The sequence below is a fragment of the Lichenostomus cassidix genome, chromosome Z (assembly GCF_008360975.1).
Source record: "Lichenostomus cassidix isolate B80296 chromosome Z, HeHo_3.0, whole genome shotgun sequence".
Taxonomy (NCBI): domain Eukaryota; kingdom Metazoa; phylum Chordata; class Aves; order Passeriformes; family Meliphagidae; genus Lichenostomus; species Lichenostomus cassidix.
The window spans coordinates 13125007-13143975 of NC_139511.1; the positions used below are offsets into that span (position 1 = coordinate 13125007).

General features: G+C 37.3%; 1 protein-coding gene across 3 annotated transcripts in view; it reads left to right on the forward strand.

The window, feature by feature from the left end:
* ADGRV1 (adhesion G protein-coupled receptor V1) overlaps positions 1-18969 on the forward strand; it is a 275778-nt gene that overhangs the window by 99918 nt on the left and 156891 nt on the right. For 2 of the 3 annotated variants that reach the window (XM_085042779.1, XM_085042781.1), the window contains 17 exons: positions 439-585; positions 4148-4403; positions 7042-7250; positions 7936-8109; positions 8489-8671; positions 9421-9600; positions 10229-10393; positions 11689-11806; positions 12094-12217; positions 13354-13492; positions 13631-13816; positions 14081-14313; positions 14809-14957; positions 15051-15252; positions 15744-15960; positions 17072-17311; positions 18701-18850. In XM_085042779.1, the coding sequence (XP_084898905.1) occupies positions 439-585; positions 4148-4403; positions 7042-7250; positions 7936-8109; positions 8489-8671; positions 9421-9600; positions 10229-10393; positions 11689-11806; positions 12094-12217; positions 13354-13492; positions 13631-13816; positions 14081-14313; positions 14809-14957; positions 15051-15252; positions 15744-15960; positions 17072-17311; positions 18701-18850 (3072 nt within the window). The remainder of the gene's footprint in view (positions 1-438; positions 586-4147; positions 4404-7041; positions 7251-7935; positions 8110-8488; positions 8672-9420; positions 9601-10228; positions 10394-11688; positions 11807-12093; positions 12218-13353; positions 13493-13630; positions 13817-14080; positions 14314-14808; positions 14958-15050; positions 15253-15743; positions 15961-17071; positions 17312-18700; positions 18851-18969) is intronic. The other variant, XM_085042782.1, reaches the window with a different exon arrangement.

Below are 18969 nucleotides of genomic sequence, written 5' to 3' on the forward strand. Positions count from 1 at the left end.
AGATATAAAACACTGAAGAATCATTACTGAAATGAAACATTGCATCTGGACTTGTGTGAGGAGGATGAATAATAGTAAAGTAACAGCAGTAAAAATATGTCTGTCTTGAAGGTTTACGTGTTTGTTATCTTCTTCATATGATTTGGACATAAAATATTGAGCTAAAAGAAGTAACAAAAAAGAATGATTTTTTTTTTTTTTTGCCTTAGGATAAAGAGGACTGACATTTTATATTCTTATGTTTATGAAATTTGGGTCTGTTGAGTACCTCTGAAAATTAAGATATATAAATTTAATCAATAGACCTGCATTTAGTTGCTTAAGAATAGATTAACTTATGGATGCCCAATGTCTCTGACCCCCTTTGAATACCCTTTTCCCTAAAAAGAAATTTTGTAAGAAAATAATACTTTGGTTCTGCTGCTGTATGTTTTCCAGAGTTCTTTATTTAAGCAAGTTGAAGAAATGGAACAGGATAGCCTGATCACCTTGAATGTTGAACGTTTAATAGGAACATACGGACGAGTTACAGTAGAGTGGATCGCTAATGGGAGCATAAGTGATGTATTTCCAGCTTCAGGAATGGTATTTAATAATATCACTGTTATTGGGGAAGCACTGACTGTATTAGCTCAGACAATAGGTACAAATGTACTGAGTGAGAAAGATAGTACATGTTAGATTGCCCCATGTTTTTGTTAATTCCTGCTTCCTTGTGCTTTCCTGTGATTCTGGCAGTTTGCACTTCTGGCTGGCAAGTAATACTGCAATATCACTCCCACACTTCTAGAATCTGATATTGCAATGCTGTCCAGGCACTGGAAATATGTATCTGTAGCATCCTATTCCCATCTTCAGTTCTTCCTGCTGTGAGTTACAGCTACTATGTCAAACCATTTGCATACATGGGAATCTGGGAGTGTTTGCTCTCTGTCCAGACCTACTCAATACAATGGAGACCTTAAGTGGCTGTAGTGGTTTTGATTGGCCCAAAACATCAGCAAGGTATCTTTAACATTTAAGAGAAATTTAAACCCCACAGAAGTTGTTGTAGTAGGCTTGAGAAAGTGTCTGAGAGGTGGGGAGTGGCACAAAGATGGCTCCTGTGTGTCCTGAGTGGAAGTTCTGGAAGTTTTCACCAAGTCCAGCAGAGCCAGTCTCTGATGGCTCTGAAAGTGATGGACATGCTGCTCACCAAGTGTGGGCCAATTAGAGGTGCTAGTTATGCCTCTGTGAAAACATATTTAGGAAGAAATCAAAACAAGGTAGGCACACACTTGTTTGTCATTAAAGGAGGAGGAGGTAAAAATATGTGAAGAGAAAACAATATAGAGACACCAAGGTCAGTGGAGAAGGTAGGAGAAGAGGTGCTCCAAGTGCCAGAGCTGAAAACCCTCTGCTAGCTGTGGTGAAGACCATGAGGGGAGCAGGAGGCTCCCCCTGCAGCCCATAGAGTCCACAAGGATGCAGAAATTCACTCACAGCCCATGCCAGAGAAGCAGGTAGATGCCTGGAAGATGCTGTGAACCAGTGGGAGTCTCATCTAAAGAGTTAAAACTGCAATGGTCTTGCAAAGGAGAGAAAAGCCTTGCTCCTGAGATGGAAGCAGCCTTGGTTGGAGAGAGTCTGCACCTTATAAACAGACTCATGTTGCAGCAGAATTCAAGTGGGATGTTGCTCGTGAGATTAGACCCATGCCAAAGAAGTTCTTAGAAGACTGTCTCTTGTGGGAGGCACCCTGTGGCTAAGTAGAGGACCCCTCTCCCTGATGGACTGACCAGAGAACAAACCCCTCACCCTGCCCCCTGCTCGTGCTGTTGGTTTGGAAAGAGAGAATGGGGAGTGAGCGGAGAGACTGGTTCTTAAGAGAAAGGGGGTGAGAGCAGAGAAACTGTCTGGAGAGAGAGAGAGATAAGTAGAGATAAAGAGTATTTGTAGTAGAAGGATTGTAGTGACAAATAAATTTATAGACCTGCTCTATGGACCACACCCTGCCCCTCTACCCGAGCTGTTAGTTAGAAGGAGGAAAGAAAGTAAACAAAAAATGGGTTCCTAAGAGGGAGGGGGTGAACAAAATAATGTATGAAAAGTTTCTTTTTACCTCTCATTTATCCTCCGACTCGGTTAAGTAATTAAATCACTTAAAAACTTTAAGTTTAGAGCCTGTCTGCCCTTTCTTCTGTGCGTTCTCGTACCAGTGTCAGAGAGCAGAAGTGCCTGGCATTTAGTCAGGGTCAAACCCCGACAGTGCCCCAGAAGAATATGACAAATTCCAGTTTTCTGTGTTTCTGAGACTTTTAGATTCCCAGCCATGTTAAAACCCAGTGTTTCCTGCCTTAGTAAGTCAAAGTGTTTTCTTTGACTTACAGTAACTGGCAGGAGCCAGTTTCTGTAAGTCAAAGCCCTCCGCCTTGTGGCCGTCTGTAGCAGACACAAAGCTCGAAAAAAAATAGAGAAATAATGGATGGGAAATAAAAAATGCCAAAACAATCATGCTGAAATTATTGAGAGTACTCCTTGAGTATTCCAGATGGATTCTACATGATTTCACTGCATAGTTTTTGCAGGCAAGAGGTGTCAGAAAGGTGAGGTATAATGTTTAGTGGAAATTTCTCTTTATCCTATGCATTATGTGTACCTTCCGTGTTTACAGACAGATCTTCCTTGTTGAGAAAGACCTAATCAAGTGCCGGGCTCTTTGCATTTAAAAATAAGAATATAGATAGACAAAGCATGTATCAATTATTTTATCTGAAGATGAAGAAGAAGTTAAGTAGACATTTCTTCACTTAGCAATGATTTTAATAAATATTATACGTTAATCCTTATTTTGATATGTATATGTATCATGCATTGATCTTGGCTGTCTAACAAACCCCCACCTAGTTCTCTTTAGTCCCCCATCTCAGCAGGATGAGGAGAAAATAAGGTGAAAAATCTTGAGATTAAGGCAGTTTAATAAGAAAAGCAAAAGCCACTGTCTACCTGGATTTCACCAAGGTTTTTGGTACAGTTTGCTGTAGCTGCCTTCTAAAGAAGCTGATGTGTTACTGCTGCCTCCAGGGCGTGGTGGTAAATAGCTCCTTTTCAAACTGACAAACTGTCACAAGTGTGGTCCCTCAGGGATCAATATTGGGCCCAACAGTGTTTCATATCTTCATAAGTGATGTGGGTGATGAGATCAGGTGTACTCTGATGAGGTTTGATGATGATACCAAGTGAGGAAGTGGACACTGGAAAGGAGAGCCACCCTGCAGGAAGACCTGGGTAGGCTGGAAGATTCATCAGGAACAAATGTTGCACCATGGAAAACAGAATCCAGGAGTGCTGCACTAACTGGGTTGTATCTTGGATGGGGAGTAGCTCTGAGAAAAGGGCCTTGGGTGTCTTGCTGCTCTATAAGCTCAATATAAGTGAGCTCTGTGGCAACCCGCCTGGGTGGTTCTGTGTTGCATCAACAAGGCCATCCCCAGCAGAGATAAAACAATTTTTATCCTGCTCTACTGAGCACTTGTTGGGTTACATCTGTAATGCTGTGTTCACTTCTGGTCCCTGCTATGGAAAATAGATATGGACAGGCTAGTGGGGTCCAGAGCTGGCAACAAATGCTGTCAGAGGCCTGGTAAGCATGTCATATGATAAACGGCTGAGAAAACTGTTCAACCTTGAGAGAAGAAGGTTATGGGGAGACCTTAAGTTCAGACCATGTTCTACTATTTAAAAGGTGGCTAAAAGGAGAAGACTTAGTTTTTACAAGATGTCACATTGAAAAGACAAGGGATAATGGATACAAGTTACTTCTGGAGATATTCTGATTTGATGTAAGAGGAAATTTTGCACCATGAGAGCAATTGTCCATTGGAATGACCCTTCCAGGGAAGTTAGGGACTCCCCAAAACTGACACTTTATAGACTGAGCTGGACAGGATCCTAGGCCATTTTGTTTAGTCTGTGCTACTGCTGAGAGAGATTGGGCTGGATGATCCTTGAGGTCCATTCCAACCTTGTATTCTATGATTCTACAAGATATGGATGTGTGTATGTATATGTATTTTATAACTGATAGAGTTTACAGAATAAAACAGTAGGTTTAACAACATTGAGAAGAAATTTGACTTTTGTTTCCCCCCTCCCTCTAAAACTTTAGATTACATTTTCAGAAGGCCAGGCCCTGTCCACAATCACCCTGACAATTCTTGCGGACAGTGTTGCAGAACTTTCAGAGGCCGTGGAGATCACGCTCACCCACGTTACCACTGTGGGTGTTCAAGATACCACAAAAGGAGCTGTCATTGATCCTGAAAGGGCAAGAGCTGTACTTAGCATTTTACCCAGTGACTCTCCACATGGTGTGATTGAGTGGCATATGGAGTCTCTCTTTGTTAAAATCACAGAGCCAGAAGGTAAGTCTGTTTTTTGATTCTTAGGAAAGAATTTGTGTTTTTTCAATGTCAGCATTTTTGAAGTTATAACACTGGTTAGATAGATAGATAAATATAAAATACAAATATTAATATTTGTAAGCACATATATATATGTATAAGAATATATATATATATTAGTGGTTTTTTATTGAAGTGTAGTAGAAATATCCCTTAAACTATGTAATTACGCTGTTTACTACATACATTTTATGCTGTATTTCAGATTGCATACATCAATATTATCGAAACATTCTTGTTTAAGTGATAAGTTACAAATCAGTAATGCATAAAATACTTCTGTTTATATGAAAAGCAGAATTCGCCCATTTAATGGGATTGATATACTGTTTAAAATAATTTACATAGAAAGATTTTCCTCTTAAACTGGCTCCAAAACGGAAGCTTTTTACTCAGAAGGCATGGGGAAGGCAGGAAGCAGAACAGGAGTGAATTCCACTGCAAGAAAAAAGCGGTGTTTTTCTGCTTGCAGCTGGGTGTTTCATTTGATTGTGTCAGTCTTCCTTCCAGGTAGAAGTTGAAAAGGATCTCCCAGGCAGTTGGCCAGAGGAGAATTGCCATGATGTTCAGGCTTCTGCCCTCTCTTCTGGCTCAGGGAGCTAGCTGGCATTCTCTGGGGCTCTTCCTGCAGCCACCTGATGGGCTATTCTTACTTTAACAGCCCAGTTAAAATTTCCTAGTGATTTAATATTCTGTCCATACTAACAAATTACATATACAAAAAATACTTTTCCCATCAGATTATATTATCGCACATTCTTACCAGTTCTATTTTCAGGTGAATTAGTGTTGCCCCTTTTTTAAAACCTGGAAGTAATGTAAAGGGATTCTGTTGGTTTCTTACACAAACATACACATTCTAAACATACTTTGAAGTTAGGATTTAAGGAATGTTCCCAGCTTTCACTGGTTGCACAGGGTTTTTTTTCCGTTCTTTAAATATTGTATTTTTAATGAATTATATACAACTGCTGACTGTGAAATAATATCTAGGTAATACAAATAACAGAAACTGGTTTGAAGTACAAACCTGTTTACATTTTATCTGTTTCTGTTTCTCCAGTCATAAATGCAACGCTTTTAGCCAGATTATGTGTTTTATCATTTATTGGAAAAAATTACAAATCCTTCCCGAAAGGGTGCTGAGACTGACTGATACAAGTCTATTTAACATCTTCAATATTTGAGTTTAGGAAATGTGAAGTTTATAGCTGCAATGACTGCCCTCAATGCCATTTTCTGTGTTAGAATCAGTAGTGATCACCTAGGCATAAAAAGCCAAGCAAAGTATTGAGATGGAAGTTTTGAAGGATAACTGAATAAAAATAGAAGTGTTGAAGTAATAATTTGTGTAACACACATATAAACTGTGGACACTTCATATTTTATTCTTCTTTGAGATCCAGTTTTTAAATACACAGTACCTCCAGATGCAGGTAATTTTTTGTGTGTTCATACCACGTGTGTGTGCTCATCTGCTAAAGCCCTTGACATATCCTAGAGCTATGTTGTGTTGCTGAGCGGAATTCAAGTGGGCTCTAACAAGCAGCTCCAGTAGTTGGGTGAGCTGAAAGTCAAGCAGGGCAAGGGTTAGAAGGGGTGTTCCATAGGGCTCCATCGTAGTCCCAGTTCTCTTCATCATCTTCATGAACAACTTGGATGCAGAACCCTTAGGAATAGAATGCTAAGTGTGCTGACAGCACTAAACTGGGAGGAGCTGTCAACTCCTTTGAGGGAAGAGAGGTTCTGAAGACAGACCTCAACAAATTAGTGGGACCTCAGCAAATTAGAGCGCTGGGCAATCACCAACCATATGAAGTTCCATGAGGGAAAGTGCTGGTTTCTGCACCTGGAATGGGACAGCCCTGGATGCATGGATAGACGGGGAAGGAAAGGCTGGAGAGCAGTGCTGTGGAAAGGGACCCGAGGGTCCTGGTCAGTGGCAAGTTGAATATGAGTCAGCAGTGCCCTGGTAGCCAGGAGGGCCAACCATGTCCTGGGGGGCATCAGGCACAGCATCACCAGCTGGGCAAGGGAGGGGATTGTCCTACTCTGCTCTGCACTGGGGTGGCCTCACCTTGCGTGCTGGGGTAGTTTTGGGCACCATAATATAAGAAAGATATAACGGTATTAGAGAGCATCCACAGTGGGCCCATGAGGATGTTGAAGGCCCTTGAGGAGAAGCTGTTTGAAGAGCTTGGTCTGTCTTGAGGGAAGTCATTGTGGTCTGCAACTTCCTCATGAGGGGAAGAGGAGGGGCAGACGCTGGTCTCTGCACTCTTGTGACCACTTACAGAACTTGAGAAAATGGCGTGAGGTTGAGTCCAGGCAGATTTAGGTTGGATATCAGGAAAATGTTTTTCACCCACAGCGTGGCTGAGCACTGGAACAGGCTCCCCAGGGAATTGCTCACAGCACCAAGCCTGACAGAGTTCAAGAAGTGCTTGGACAATGCTCAGGCCCAAGGGGTGATTCTTTGGGTGTCATGTGTAGGGTCAGGAGCTGGACTCTAATGATCCTGATGGGTCCCTTGCAAGTCAGCATATTCTATGATTCTAAAATAATCATGCTGTGAATTTTTTATCCCTCCTTACTATAGGGCAGGAGAATTCAACTACTGTTACTCTACAAATTGTTCGAGAACAAGGATTTGTTGGAGACCTTGTTGTTCAGTTGAGCACTGCTCCAAACTTGGAGCTCCCCCCCTCCAACCGAGCAACAGAGAATGAGGATTATATAGTGGAAAAGAAAACAGTCATTATGACAGAGAATGCAACAACAGTTTCTATCATAGTCACTATTTTGCCGGTGAGTAACTTAACAAACTCTTTAGCTATTAATATCTTTTAAGGAAAAGGAAATGGTACTGATTTTACACTAGAAGTATGATTTAACATTCTAGAAATGGCTCTGCTGGTATTCTTGCAGCCATCTCTTTCAAAAGAACTTGAGTACTCATCACTGGGAAGGAGCCAAATTCTTTGTTTTATTGTAGTCCCAAAATTTGCTTATAATAATGACAAAGGAAAAAATACACATGTCCTAATTTGCCAACTTCTTGCAGGTTTAAAGAGTTATTTTACTTTACATGCTTCTTAACAGTTTTGTTCTGTAGTTTATGATATGTTAATTTTTCACTGAAATTATCTATATTCTTTAAATATATTTAAAATGGAGATACTGATTTTCAAGTTATGGCTTGGTTTCTGAGATCTAGCTGACTTTCTTCTAGGTAGCAGTAACAGGTGACAGCCAGCACTGCTTTCCACTATTCTTGCTGGTCTGGAATCTGACTGTCAGCTTTGATGTCGAAAGCTCAGCAAAAGTAGTCTTTTTCACCTTTCATATGGTATGATGCAAGGGATTAGGTATATGATCCCAAATGCTGAGAAGTTTTGAACAGTCAACAACCTACAAGTGGTCATCTTCCTGCATGTATTATAAACTAGCAAAGTTTAATTAAAATAAAAAATTACATGTAAATTTTTTTCAGGATGATATTCCAGAATTACAGGAGGGATTTATAATCAATATTACGGATGTGCAGCTGATCACTTCTTCCTCTGGAGGTCAGCCAAGTGTGAAGAGGCTTGGATTAGAAATAGCTGAAATAACAATTGAAGAAAATGATGATGCCAGAGGAATATTTAATTTTAATGTTACAAAGGTAAGTAAGTCTGAATGAAAAATGTGGCATTCAAGCAGGACAGTCTGATCTCTCAGACCACTTCTGAAAGTGTTCTGATAGGCTATATAAAACTAAATTGTTCTGGATAAAACAGCCAGATACCAGACAAACATTTTTTGAAAGGTTCATCACAAATAATACACAAAATTTATTAGGGAGCTGGCAGTGCTGAAACGAGTGTCATAAAAAGGGACATCAGGAGGTCGTCTAATCCAGACTTTTGCTCATAGCAGGGTCAATACTAAATATTGACCATTTTACACGTAGTTATGTACTTCTTCATTTATTTTTAACTGCAAGTCAACTCAGAAAAAAGAAGTTGGCTGAGACACTCAGCAGTTTCTTTTTGAATGTACAGGATATCACTGGAGCTGTTTCTGGTTATGAGGTTCCACCACCACAGAATGTACTAAAACTCCCAGTTGTTCGACAGGCTGGGAGGTTTGGGTCAGCAGTTCTGTTCTGGGAAGCCATTGTTTTAACTGCCAGCTTTGAAGATTTCACACCATCATTTGGAAACCTTACATTTGCAGATGGGCAGGTATGCACTTGCTGAAAGTTTAACTGACTTTGGTTACCTTAAGACTTAAAACTTATGAAAGTTTTCTTCTAGCAGAATTTTCCTTTAAAACATTTTATTTATTGTCTTATGTATGTGAATGATGCTCTCAGCTTCAGTTCTTTAACATGGAAAACCAGAATATTCATAAATGTTGACCAAATAGGATTGTGTGTCTTTCATACTTTGGCAAGTGTGGACATAACTGCTAATAATAAACCCTGTTACACTGACAATTTGTTTTGAAATCCATCTTCGCTATAAGTTCTCAGAATAAGCCTACAGGTTTTCTTAGCTGTGTCCTACATATAGTTTTAAATTTCATGCTGCACCTGAGAATACTTAGTGTACACAAGGGATTTTGATTTTAAGTCAATATAACCCATCTTTGGCCAAAGAAAGAATATACATAGCATGCAGAATTTTAACTGAATATTGACAATATTGTCAACCTTCACTTCCTACTGAGTACCAAAGTAGAGCAGTCTTCTAGTTTTAACAAACAGGATTTACACTGATGGATTTAAAAACCACTCCTGAAGTTATGTTGTCTTATTATAAATATACAAAAATAAGAAGAAAAAATGAACAATTGAACAATGTCTTTTTAGCTATTATTAGATGCAATTTGCCTATTTTAAATTTAAATTTTTTTCAAACAATTGACAGAATGTTATAAATGAAACTTTTTTGGTTTTTTTGTTTTTTTTTTGTTTTTAACATTTCTTCAGGCTACAGGAGAAATAGAAGTTACAATCGTAGATGACAGTGAAGTTGAATTCCTTGAGATATTCAAAATTGCCCTGGTGAGGGTAACAGGTGGTGCAAGACTTGGGAATGACACCCTGGTAACTGTTGCTATTCCTCCAAATGATTCCCCTGCTGGGGTATTCGGGTTTGAACAAAAGAATGTGAGTTTGATTTGAGTTGCCTTCTTTTCTGCTAAAGTTAGATAGTGGGTTTGTGTCACTAGCACATAACTGATTTTGGTAAGTCTTTACTGCAGTGGAAGACATTAATTGATTGAAAACATAGTGCTTGTCTTCATCTAGCTGTGTAGGATGCTAGTAACAGTGAAAGTGCTGCTGAATAAATATAGATTTCTGCATGGCTGAATCAATTTAATTCACCATACTAACTATTCAGGATATCCTAGATAGGATTTTTGGTGGTCTGTATAATAATCTGCATTACTGAAAATAAAGTTTGGAATGAAATTACAAAGCATATCTCATCTTAGTTCTTGCAGTGCTTCTGCTCTTCATTTTGCTGGTGCTAAGCTTGCTGGTGACATTGTCTGTAATTGTTTTGAATCATAAATCATGCAGAAATCACTTGAATTACTAATCCTTGCTACTAGAATTCAACACATTACTTACACCTGTTATCTTCCTGTTCGTTTTCACTCCTGTTCAGCATTGTCATGGATGTTTTTTGTTGTTATCTCAAACTGGTATCCATGTCTTTTGACATTATCAATACAGCTTTTGACTTTATCAATACAGCCCTTCCCACATTCTCCTTCTCTTTCTCCATCAGGTAACAGTGAAGGAACCTCAGACACCTGATGACCCTGCAGCAGTTGTTTTGCTTAACGTAAGTCGAAGTCAGGGAGGACACGGAGAAGTAAAACTGTTATGGATTCTCGAGGAAGCAGCCAGATATGATCTGACCCCTTTAAATGGTACCCTTCATTTCAATGAGGTATTTCAAACATTGAAATAACTTATTTCCTCTTAGATTTCTACATACTTCCACTTGTGTCTGTTCATATGGTTGTTGTTATATGTTTTTAGAAGTAGGGGATTACTAACTAAGTATTATACACTAGAAAAAGTTAGTTTGAACTAACTAACTAAAAGATTAATTTGGTGGGGTTAGCAGTATTCAGGCTTCTTTCAATCTGTAAAGGAAAGCTGACATGTTCTTTTAAGGTAGCATAATGTAATCTTCAGGAAGGTAGCTCTTCAGATCTCTATTGTTTTTACAATTAAAAAAGAGGAATCAAAATCTACTGAATGTGAATAATGATTATGGAAACATTTATTCCACTACAGTATCAGGCATTTTAAAATGAAAATTTATACTGAAAGGGTGAGAAAGAGAAATGAATGCTCAAATCTGCAGATTGAAAAAAAGAAAACCAAAAAACACCTTAGTAACTTTCAGACTGCATAGTGTTGTTTGATTTGTATTTCATGGCATGTTTGGTCTCTGAAGTCAGAGTCAAAATACTGGATGCCAATACTATGTTAATATTGACCTTTTACAGTCTGCTCAAAATATTTAATGAAGAAAAGTATTTTAACAGAGCATAATCTATTTTTTTTCAGTAATAGCTTGTTCTTAATTAAATAAATAGATTAAATAAATAGTCATTCTGGTTGCTTTTCATTGAATCAGCTGGAAATAGGTTTTTTTTTCCTGGTAAGAGCATCAGTGTTTGGCAAAGTTTTCCTATCCTTTCTCTACTGGTAGGCTTTAACATTGTTTCTTTTTCTCCTGACCTTTCATATATGCTTAAGTATAAGCATACAACTATGAATGCATGGTATTGTAAATTTATGTGATGTATATGCCACTTCCCACTGACAAAAATGTGGATTAGACAGAAATTTGGCATGACCTAATACATCTAATCTCAATAACATGTTAATCCTTAGAATGTGTGTGTACTATTGAACATGCAGTTTCTGATGGAAAAGATTTTGTACAGAAAGTTTCCTCGAAGTTGAAAACATCTATATGAATTCAATTGCAAAGGAATTTCAATCATTATTTGGTTGAAAATAGCGAGGGTATTTTTAGGATGACACACTATGTTTGAGAGACAATTTTCACTATTTATTAATCGGAAATTTGATATTTAAAAAATACTGAAGAATATGTCAAACATTCTTAACACTTGATACATTTTAAAAAGTATTGTTTTTAATACTGTATTTTGTTTAGCTTCATTTAATATATATTCATGTCTTTCTGGTCTTTACATGATGCAGACTGAGTTCCAGAAGCTGATTATTTTACATGCAATTCAAGATGGTCTGCTGGAGGGGAACGAAACATTTACCATTCAATTGGTCTCTACTGGTGATGAAGAGATATCCCCCGTAAATGGTAAAGAATTAATTCAGTGTCTTCTATTTTTTGATACTTCATATGAGAACTCTTCTAAGTATATTCATATTATTTTAATCTGCAGTGTTTAAGTATTTTGTGTGCATCTAGTTGGTCAATATTTTCAGTGTCTGTCTTTTTCCCTAAGTCCGTTGTCTGAAGAAATCAAAGAGAGTTCCACAGGCCCTCTATGAAGCTGATGCTTAACCACTCATGCCACAAAATTTACCAAAAGCAGCTCATTGCTTAGTTTTCATTTACCATGAGAAACACTGTTCTCTTCATAGGTGTTGCAACCATCTTTATTGTGGGAGATGAAGGAGCTTCTGGGGTGGTTGGGATAGCCCCTTCATCCAAGCATGTTTTGATTGGAGAACCTTCAGGAAACTATAATGGAACTGCTCTTATTAGGTGGGTACATCTCTCATTTTTTCAAAGGAAGGACAACAGCCCAGATTCGAAAGCTGTGAGATTCCACATTTGGCATGAATTTATTGATTGCTGCATTTTATCATCACTTCTATATCAGAACTATTTTAAAAATTGGGTGATTGTTTTTAAAGAAGGGCAGAATATACCATGAGTATATTATTTCAGTAGTACTGGGGAGGTCCAAATATTCCTCTCTGCCTTCAAATTGTTTACAACATTGATGCACCAAAAGAAAGAGGATATTAATAAAAGGAAAGGTGTAAGGAGATCAGTGACATTTGAAGGTGCTCTGTGCTTTCCAGAATTTGAGTCACAATTTGTGCCTCAACAGTATTTCAGTAAGTTGCTGTGTTCTAGTATAAGCAATATTGGAACTGGAGTTTTGGTGTAAACAAGATAATAATTTTATTCAGTCAACTGAAAACAGAATGAAGAAATTAAGATATCTTCTAAGAACATTGGAAAAAAAGGATTATGACACTTTCCTTTGGTAAACCAGCAAATAGAAGCAATAGAACAGCTTCTGGTACTGGCCCAAGAAGCCCAAAAGACGAAATGACACTTTGTGCGTGTGGTAGATTTAGATCACATTATATGCAGAAAAATCTTTACTGTGACTTATTTCACCAAGCCTGGTGTTACTAGTAAGGTTTTAGACAAGTAGCAGACAAAACATATCTTAGAAAATCTCACAGAGATATTCTAGTATCCTTCTGCCTTATAGACCAAATTGTCCCTGGTATTACCCTAACATCCAGTTTCGCTTCTGTTTTGCATATCAGTCTCTGGAAAAGAATAATAGAATCAGGAGAAATCAGTTTTCAGACCCCATCTTTGGGCTATACATGGAAAGAAACTTGAAAGACCTCTTGGTAAAAATACAGCTTGAGATGCCTTCCAACACAGAGAAATAAAAGAGAACATCAGAGATGTTCTGAAAATGCCAGAAAAGGGAATTCCCATATTCTTAATAGTGATTAAGTACGTTAAAACTCATGTTTTCGTAGTGCTGATAACATTTCTTCCATGCACAATGGTATGATATACTATCTCTGTATAGGATATTCAATACTAAAGTTAAAAATAAAATCTGTGTTTGTGTCCTTATCTTGCAGCCTGATACGTGGCCCAGGGATTTTTGGGGAGATCATAATTTATTGGAATATAACACCTCCTCATCAGACAGAATTTACTGAGGTATGGGGGACCTTGACCATGCGAGATAGGCAGTCTGCAGCAGTTGTTCTAATACAGGTATATGAGAGATCTGCCACCAGTAGCTATTTCAAGTATTTTCTTTTATTTTCTTAGGATCTTGGTTAGAAATTAGTTATTTCTCTCTCCCTGGAAATGGTTTAAATCTTCTTAGCTGTTGTTGGTTATTTTCCCTAGGCTGTAAATGACAACTGTCCTGAGGAGAAGCATTACTACCAGTTTCAACTAACCAGAATCAGTGGTGGAGGACTCATAAATGAATCTAGCAGCACAGCAAATATTACCATGGCTGCCAGTGACTATCCATATGGAGAGTTTGCATTTTCCTGTGAACTATTGCAAACAACAGAAGATGAAAAATGGGTATTGGATTAAAATCATTTTTTTCATAAAATTACTGATAGATATCAATATTGTTGCTAGAATTATGGTCAACTTTAGAAAGAAAAGAAATCAGTCTCTAGAATGACTGAGGCTGTCTGCTAAATTATGTGTATTCAGTACTTGATAAATCAAATTGTTGTCACCTGACAGAACCACTGAAACAGTGCCTTTAGTACATCTCCTTAAGGCAACTGTAACAGAAAACAAAGCCATTTTAAAAAGAAAATATTCTCTTTCCCTCAGGTGAACATCACTGTTGTGCGTTCCAGGGGATCCTATGGCAAAGTGCGTCTTTGCTTTCAGATAATGAATGGGACTGCAGAGGAAGGAATGGATTTTACTCTCACAGTAAGGGAATTGATGTTTGAACCAGAGGAAGAAAGTAAAATTATTTTGATTGAAATTCACAATGATGACTTTCCTGAAGGCCCTGAAAACTTTTCATTGATGATTACTGAAGTAGAACTCCAAGGAAGGTAAAGTTAATATTCCAAGTTGATTTGTTACAAGCCGAAAAACAAACTGTATTTGGATTCTGATCTACTTGCGTAAAGTCACTGCTAGACATTTCATCTGTTTTACCGTAAAATTTGTAAGACAGCCATAATTGTAGTCATACTAGAAATTGGATATATGGGAAACCAATATATTTTAACATTAGTATAAAGATGTTGCTGATTAAGATTTATTAAAGCTAAAAGTACATATATTAGATACAAGTTGTCAAGCTGCAAGAAATTTCAAAAAAAAAGATAAAATGAGAAAGAACAAATGAAAGATACAAATTTCTATGAATAAACTACTATTTTTGCAAACATATTAATATAAAAAATGTGACAAAAAAGTATTTGGTAATAACTGTCAGAAAATAAAAGTATTTTCAGTAATTGACAAATTGTTGCACACACATCTTAATACTTTTACAAGAATTTTAAAATGTGTTTTTATGTTTTTTTTAATGTTCTTGCAAGTGGATTTGATTTTACTGTAAGAGAAAATGGTCTACAGGTGGATCAACCTCCAATAATAGGAAATATCTCCACAGTATGGGTCACTATTGCAAAAAATGACAATGCTGAAGGCGTCATAGAATTTGATCCACAGTATATCCTTCTACAGGGTAAGTTTACCATAAGTCCTCACTGTGATTTGGAAGATAAGGCTATGGCATAAATTTTGAAATAAAGTAACTTTTTCTTAATTATTTTTACAGTGGAAGAGGATGCTGGATTAATCATGATTCCTGTATTGAGAAAGCGTGGAACTTATGGCAATGTCACAGCTGATTTTCTTTCTCGAAGTATTTCTGCACTTCCTGATGGTGTTGACTATGTCATCCATAATAATTCTGTCACTTTTTATCATGGACAGAACCAGTCTTTTATTTATATCTCTATTATAAATGATGAAGAAAGGTAATTAAATTTTCAGATATATATTCACCAATTTATTTCTGATAAATTCTTTTTTAGCATGTGTAGAACTAGAATTGAAAAAAAATTCTGCAGTGCTAAAAAATCACCAAAGGAAGAAAATCATTTAAAGGGGGGGAAAAAAAAAAGCTGTTCTATTAGAGTGTCATAGTGCCTGTTAAATAATGTGCAAATACAGGTTTTAATTACATTATAAGAAATTTTGGAGTCAACAACACTGCTGTAAAGAATAAAATATTTTTCCATATTTTTGTTAAACTTAATACTTGTAGAAAATAGAACATAATTTTTCTTTCAGATATCACCATTCTATGCAAATAGAAGGAATCTTCTACATTGCACCTATGAAGATGATTTCTGTATTCCTTTACAGAGATCCAGCTGGATGCATGGTTGAATTATTAAGTACAGTTTTAATTTTTATTTTCTCTCAGATATCTCGGAATGTCTTTTTTTTTTTTTTCTCCATGCAGTGAATTTGCAGAGCAATTTGAAATCCAGCTGACAGGAGCCACTGGTGGAGCAGTCCTGGGGCTCCACCTGGTGAGCCAGGTCACCATTGAGAAAAGTGACTCTCCCCAGGGCATGGTCCGATTTCTCAACCAAAGCCAAATTATTCTTCCCAACCCTGATGCACCCACAACAGTGTCCCTGGTGTTGGAAAGGACTGGACGGTTGGTGGAGGCACAGGTGCGCCTTGGCTGTCAGAGACTTAAAGTTTTCCAGTGACTAAGTCAAAAAGCTCCTGCATTTTGCTTTGAGAGCTTTCTTAATGACTGATTTCTAATAGGATAATTACAGCTTTTTATTAAACATGAATTGCATATAGTTGCAGTATAACAGAATTTTTTTTTTACGCTTTTAAACTCCTCTTTCTCCTCCTGCTTGCTTTCTTTTATTATGGTATTGTGTACATTGTTTTGAACTACCTCCTAATCCCACCAAAATTATGGTTAACTTCATGCAGTACCATGAGTTTAATTTAATTAATGAAATTGCTTACTAAGTGTTTTCTACAGTATTTTTACTCTATACAGACCACTTATGAAGTAATATAAGTATAAATATGTATAGCTATGAGGCACAAATATGAGACATGGCAGTTCTTTCAAAGTCTTCTCAGATGACTGGAAAATTTGCATTAGAGGCCGTGAGCTCCACATACAGAATTTGCCTGTCTTTGACTTTTTCTAGAAGTCATTGGAGAAAAGTGGAAAACGATTACTGAAATAATAATTGTAAAGTGCTAAATGTGACCTCCTTAAAAGCAATCTAATTTGTGGGAATTGGTGGAAATGCTATAGATTTTAATCAGGCTGAAGAAATACGAAGGATTCATAATTTCCTTCATAATCTGAAGGATTAAAAACTTTTATGATAGAAAATATTTGTCATTTTCAGACTTGATATCACACTTCAAAGGAAAACGATTTTGATCATGAGTACTCATGTGAGAAGTGTTGCAAAACAAATCATGAAAGAGAAGAGAAACAGATACTGGCCTATGAGATTCCTGCTACAAGCTGAAGAAACCTTAATTTCTTTCCTATTACTAACATCTAGAATTTAATAAACTGGCATTGTTACTACACTTCAAAATTTCCATTTGTAAATTGTCATGCTTAATTTTCCAAAGGTTTCTGTATTTTGCCCCATATAATCAATTATGACTATTTTGTATGCTGTATTAACAGCAAAGATTCAAACATAGCTAAGTACTTTCTGTACTCTGTCATTTCCTCCCTTTGGATGCTATTACAATATATCACCACTCTAAAGCTGAAATTTATGTCTTCCACAGATTAACTGGGACATTTTGGGACCCAATTCAGAGGAGATTTTGTCTCCCCTGAATAGTGACATTGGTGACCCTGTGAATGGATCATTCAATTTTGAAGAAGGAGAAGGAGGTCTGAGAACAATAAATCTACAAATCTATCCTCATGAAGAAGTTGAAGTTCAGGAAACCTTCATTATTCGACTGAGACTTGTGAAAGGTGAAACAGAAATAGATCCTAAGGCAAACAGCATTAGACTAATAGTAAGTTGTTATTACTTCTCTTTCATCAGATATTTCTGTTGATATTGGTGTTTATCCTGCAAAACTTTTAAAAATTAATCACAATGATTACATGGTCATTTTGCTTTTATAATCTTCGTATTATTGTGGTGTATTGTGTTCAGTTCTGAAAGAAAAAGGGCAGAGAATCCACCAGTAAAAACTGGTATAAAAGCTTCAGCTGGCTCTCTTATTTCCAGTTTTTTATTCTTCTCTTTGGAGAGGGCAGGGGTTGAGCCCGCATTTCTATGTGTCAATATATTTGTCATCTGCTGTGGCTTAAACTCAGTGGAAATTAAAGCCTGCTCATCCACTTCCCTTCCCCCATCCCCTCTGGTGAGAGTGAAAGCAGAGTTTCCAAGTCGAGATAAGAAAAATTTACTTGAAAACACCAAGAAGATGAGAAAAAACCAGTAACAGCAACAATATTAATGACAAAGGCATACAATAGAGAGGGTGATTTACACATAAAAAGGTGCTCACCACCATGACCCAGCTCCACCAAGACAAAGACAACATTTTCTTTTTCCTCCGAGCCAACAAAAACCAATGACGGACAAATCATCCACACACACATTCCTCCCCAGATCCTGAGACAGTGAAAAACAGTGATGGACAAAGTCTCCAGGCTGGACAGCTTGGCCAGCACTGAGCACCATCCTGTGATCTGGTCCCACGCTCACAGCTCCAGCTCCGAGGCCATAGCAACTGCAAGAAAAGCAGGACATTGTCCCTCTTGACATCTTCTTCAGAGGAAAGGAGGAAATCTGACTTCTCACAGTGCAAGAAAAATGTAGATATTTTTGAGAGAAGGCAGATGGAGTTATCAAAGATAAATTAGTGCTCTAGGGACACTGCAACTAAGGAAATATTTATAAGGAAGCTTGAAAAGCCCTCAAAAAAATCCTTCCTAGAAATAGTAGTTTTTCTTTATTATCTGGTCTCTAAAGTCTTGATGGAATTACTTCTTTTTTCCACTGTCCCATCAGGAATCAGGTCACCCCAAATTCTTATTGCAGCTGATGGTTCATCCAGAGGGATGTGGAAGAGCTTTCTGTCCCATATTGCTGAGTTTTCAAACTGATGGTGTTAAAGGAGTTTCTGTACACTAGCTCAAGGTGCTTGGGCATTGAAACTGCTTTGGTATCAAAATACTCAGATGCAGCATTTGAAATAAAACTCTGTTCTCTTCTTCCTTGCACAAGGGAACTGAAAACTGAAAAGAGGACATTCAAAATTTTCTTCTCTGTCTTTAGAAGTAAGAGATATGTGCCCCTATGGCATCTAGCAATGAAAATCTCATTGGTTTGAACAAGTATACAACTCACACTACATTTCTAATTTTTTAAATGTTTGTGTACCTTTTTACAGATAGAGAAGTTTGGTGATCCTAATGGAATTGTACAGTTTGCTCCTGAATCATTAATTGAGAGTAACTATATAGAACCCTCAGGAGATGAAGGGCCTCAAAGTATTACACTGTTTGTCAAACGAATTCAAGGCATTCTGGGAAACATAACGGTATTGTCCCTCTTTTCCTAATAAACAGTATAATCTGAAATCATCCACAGTGTCAATGTATGGAAAAATATCTTACTCTGTGCCTTTCAATTGCTTGTTTTTCAAATTAATTGTTTTTA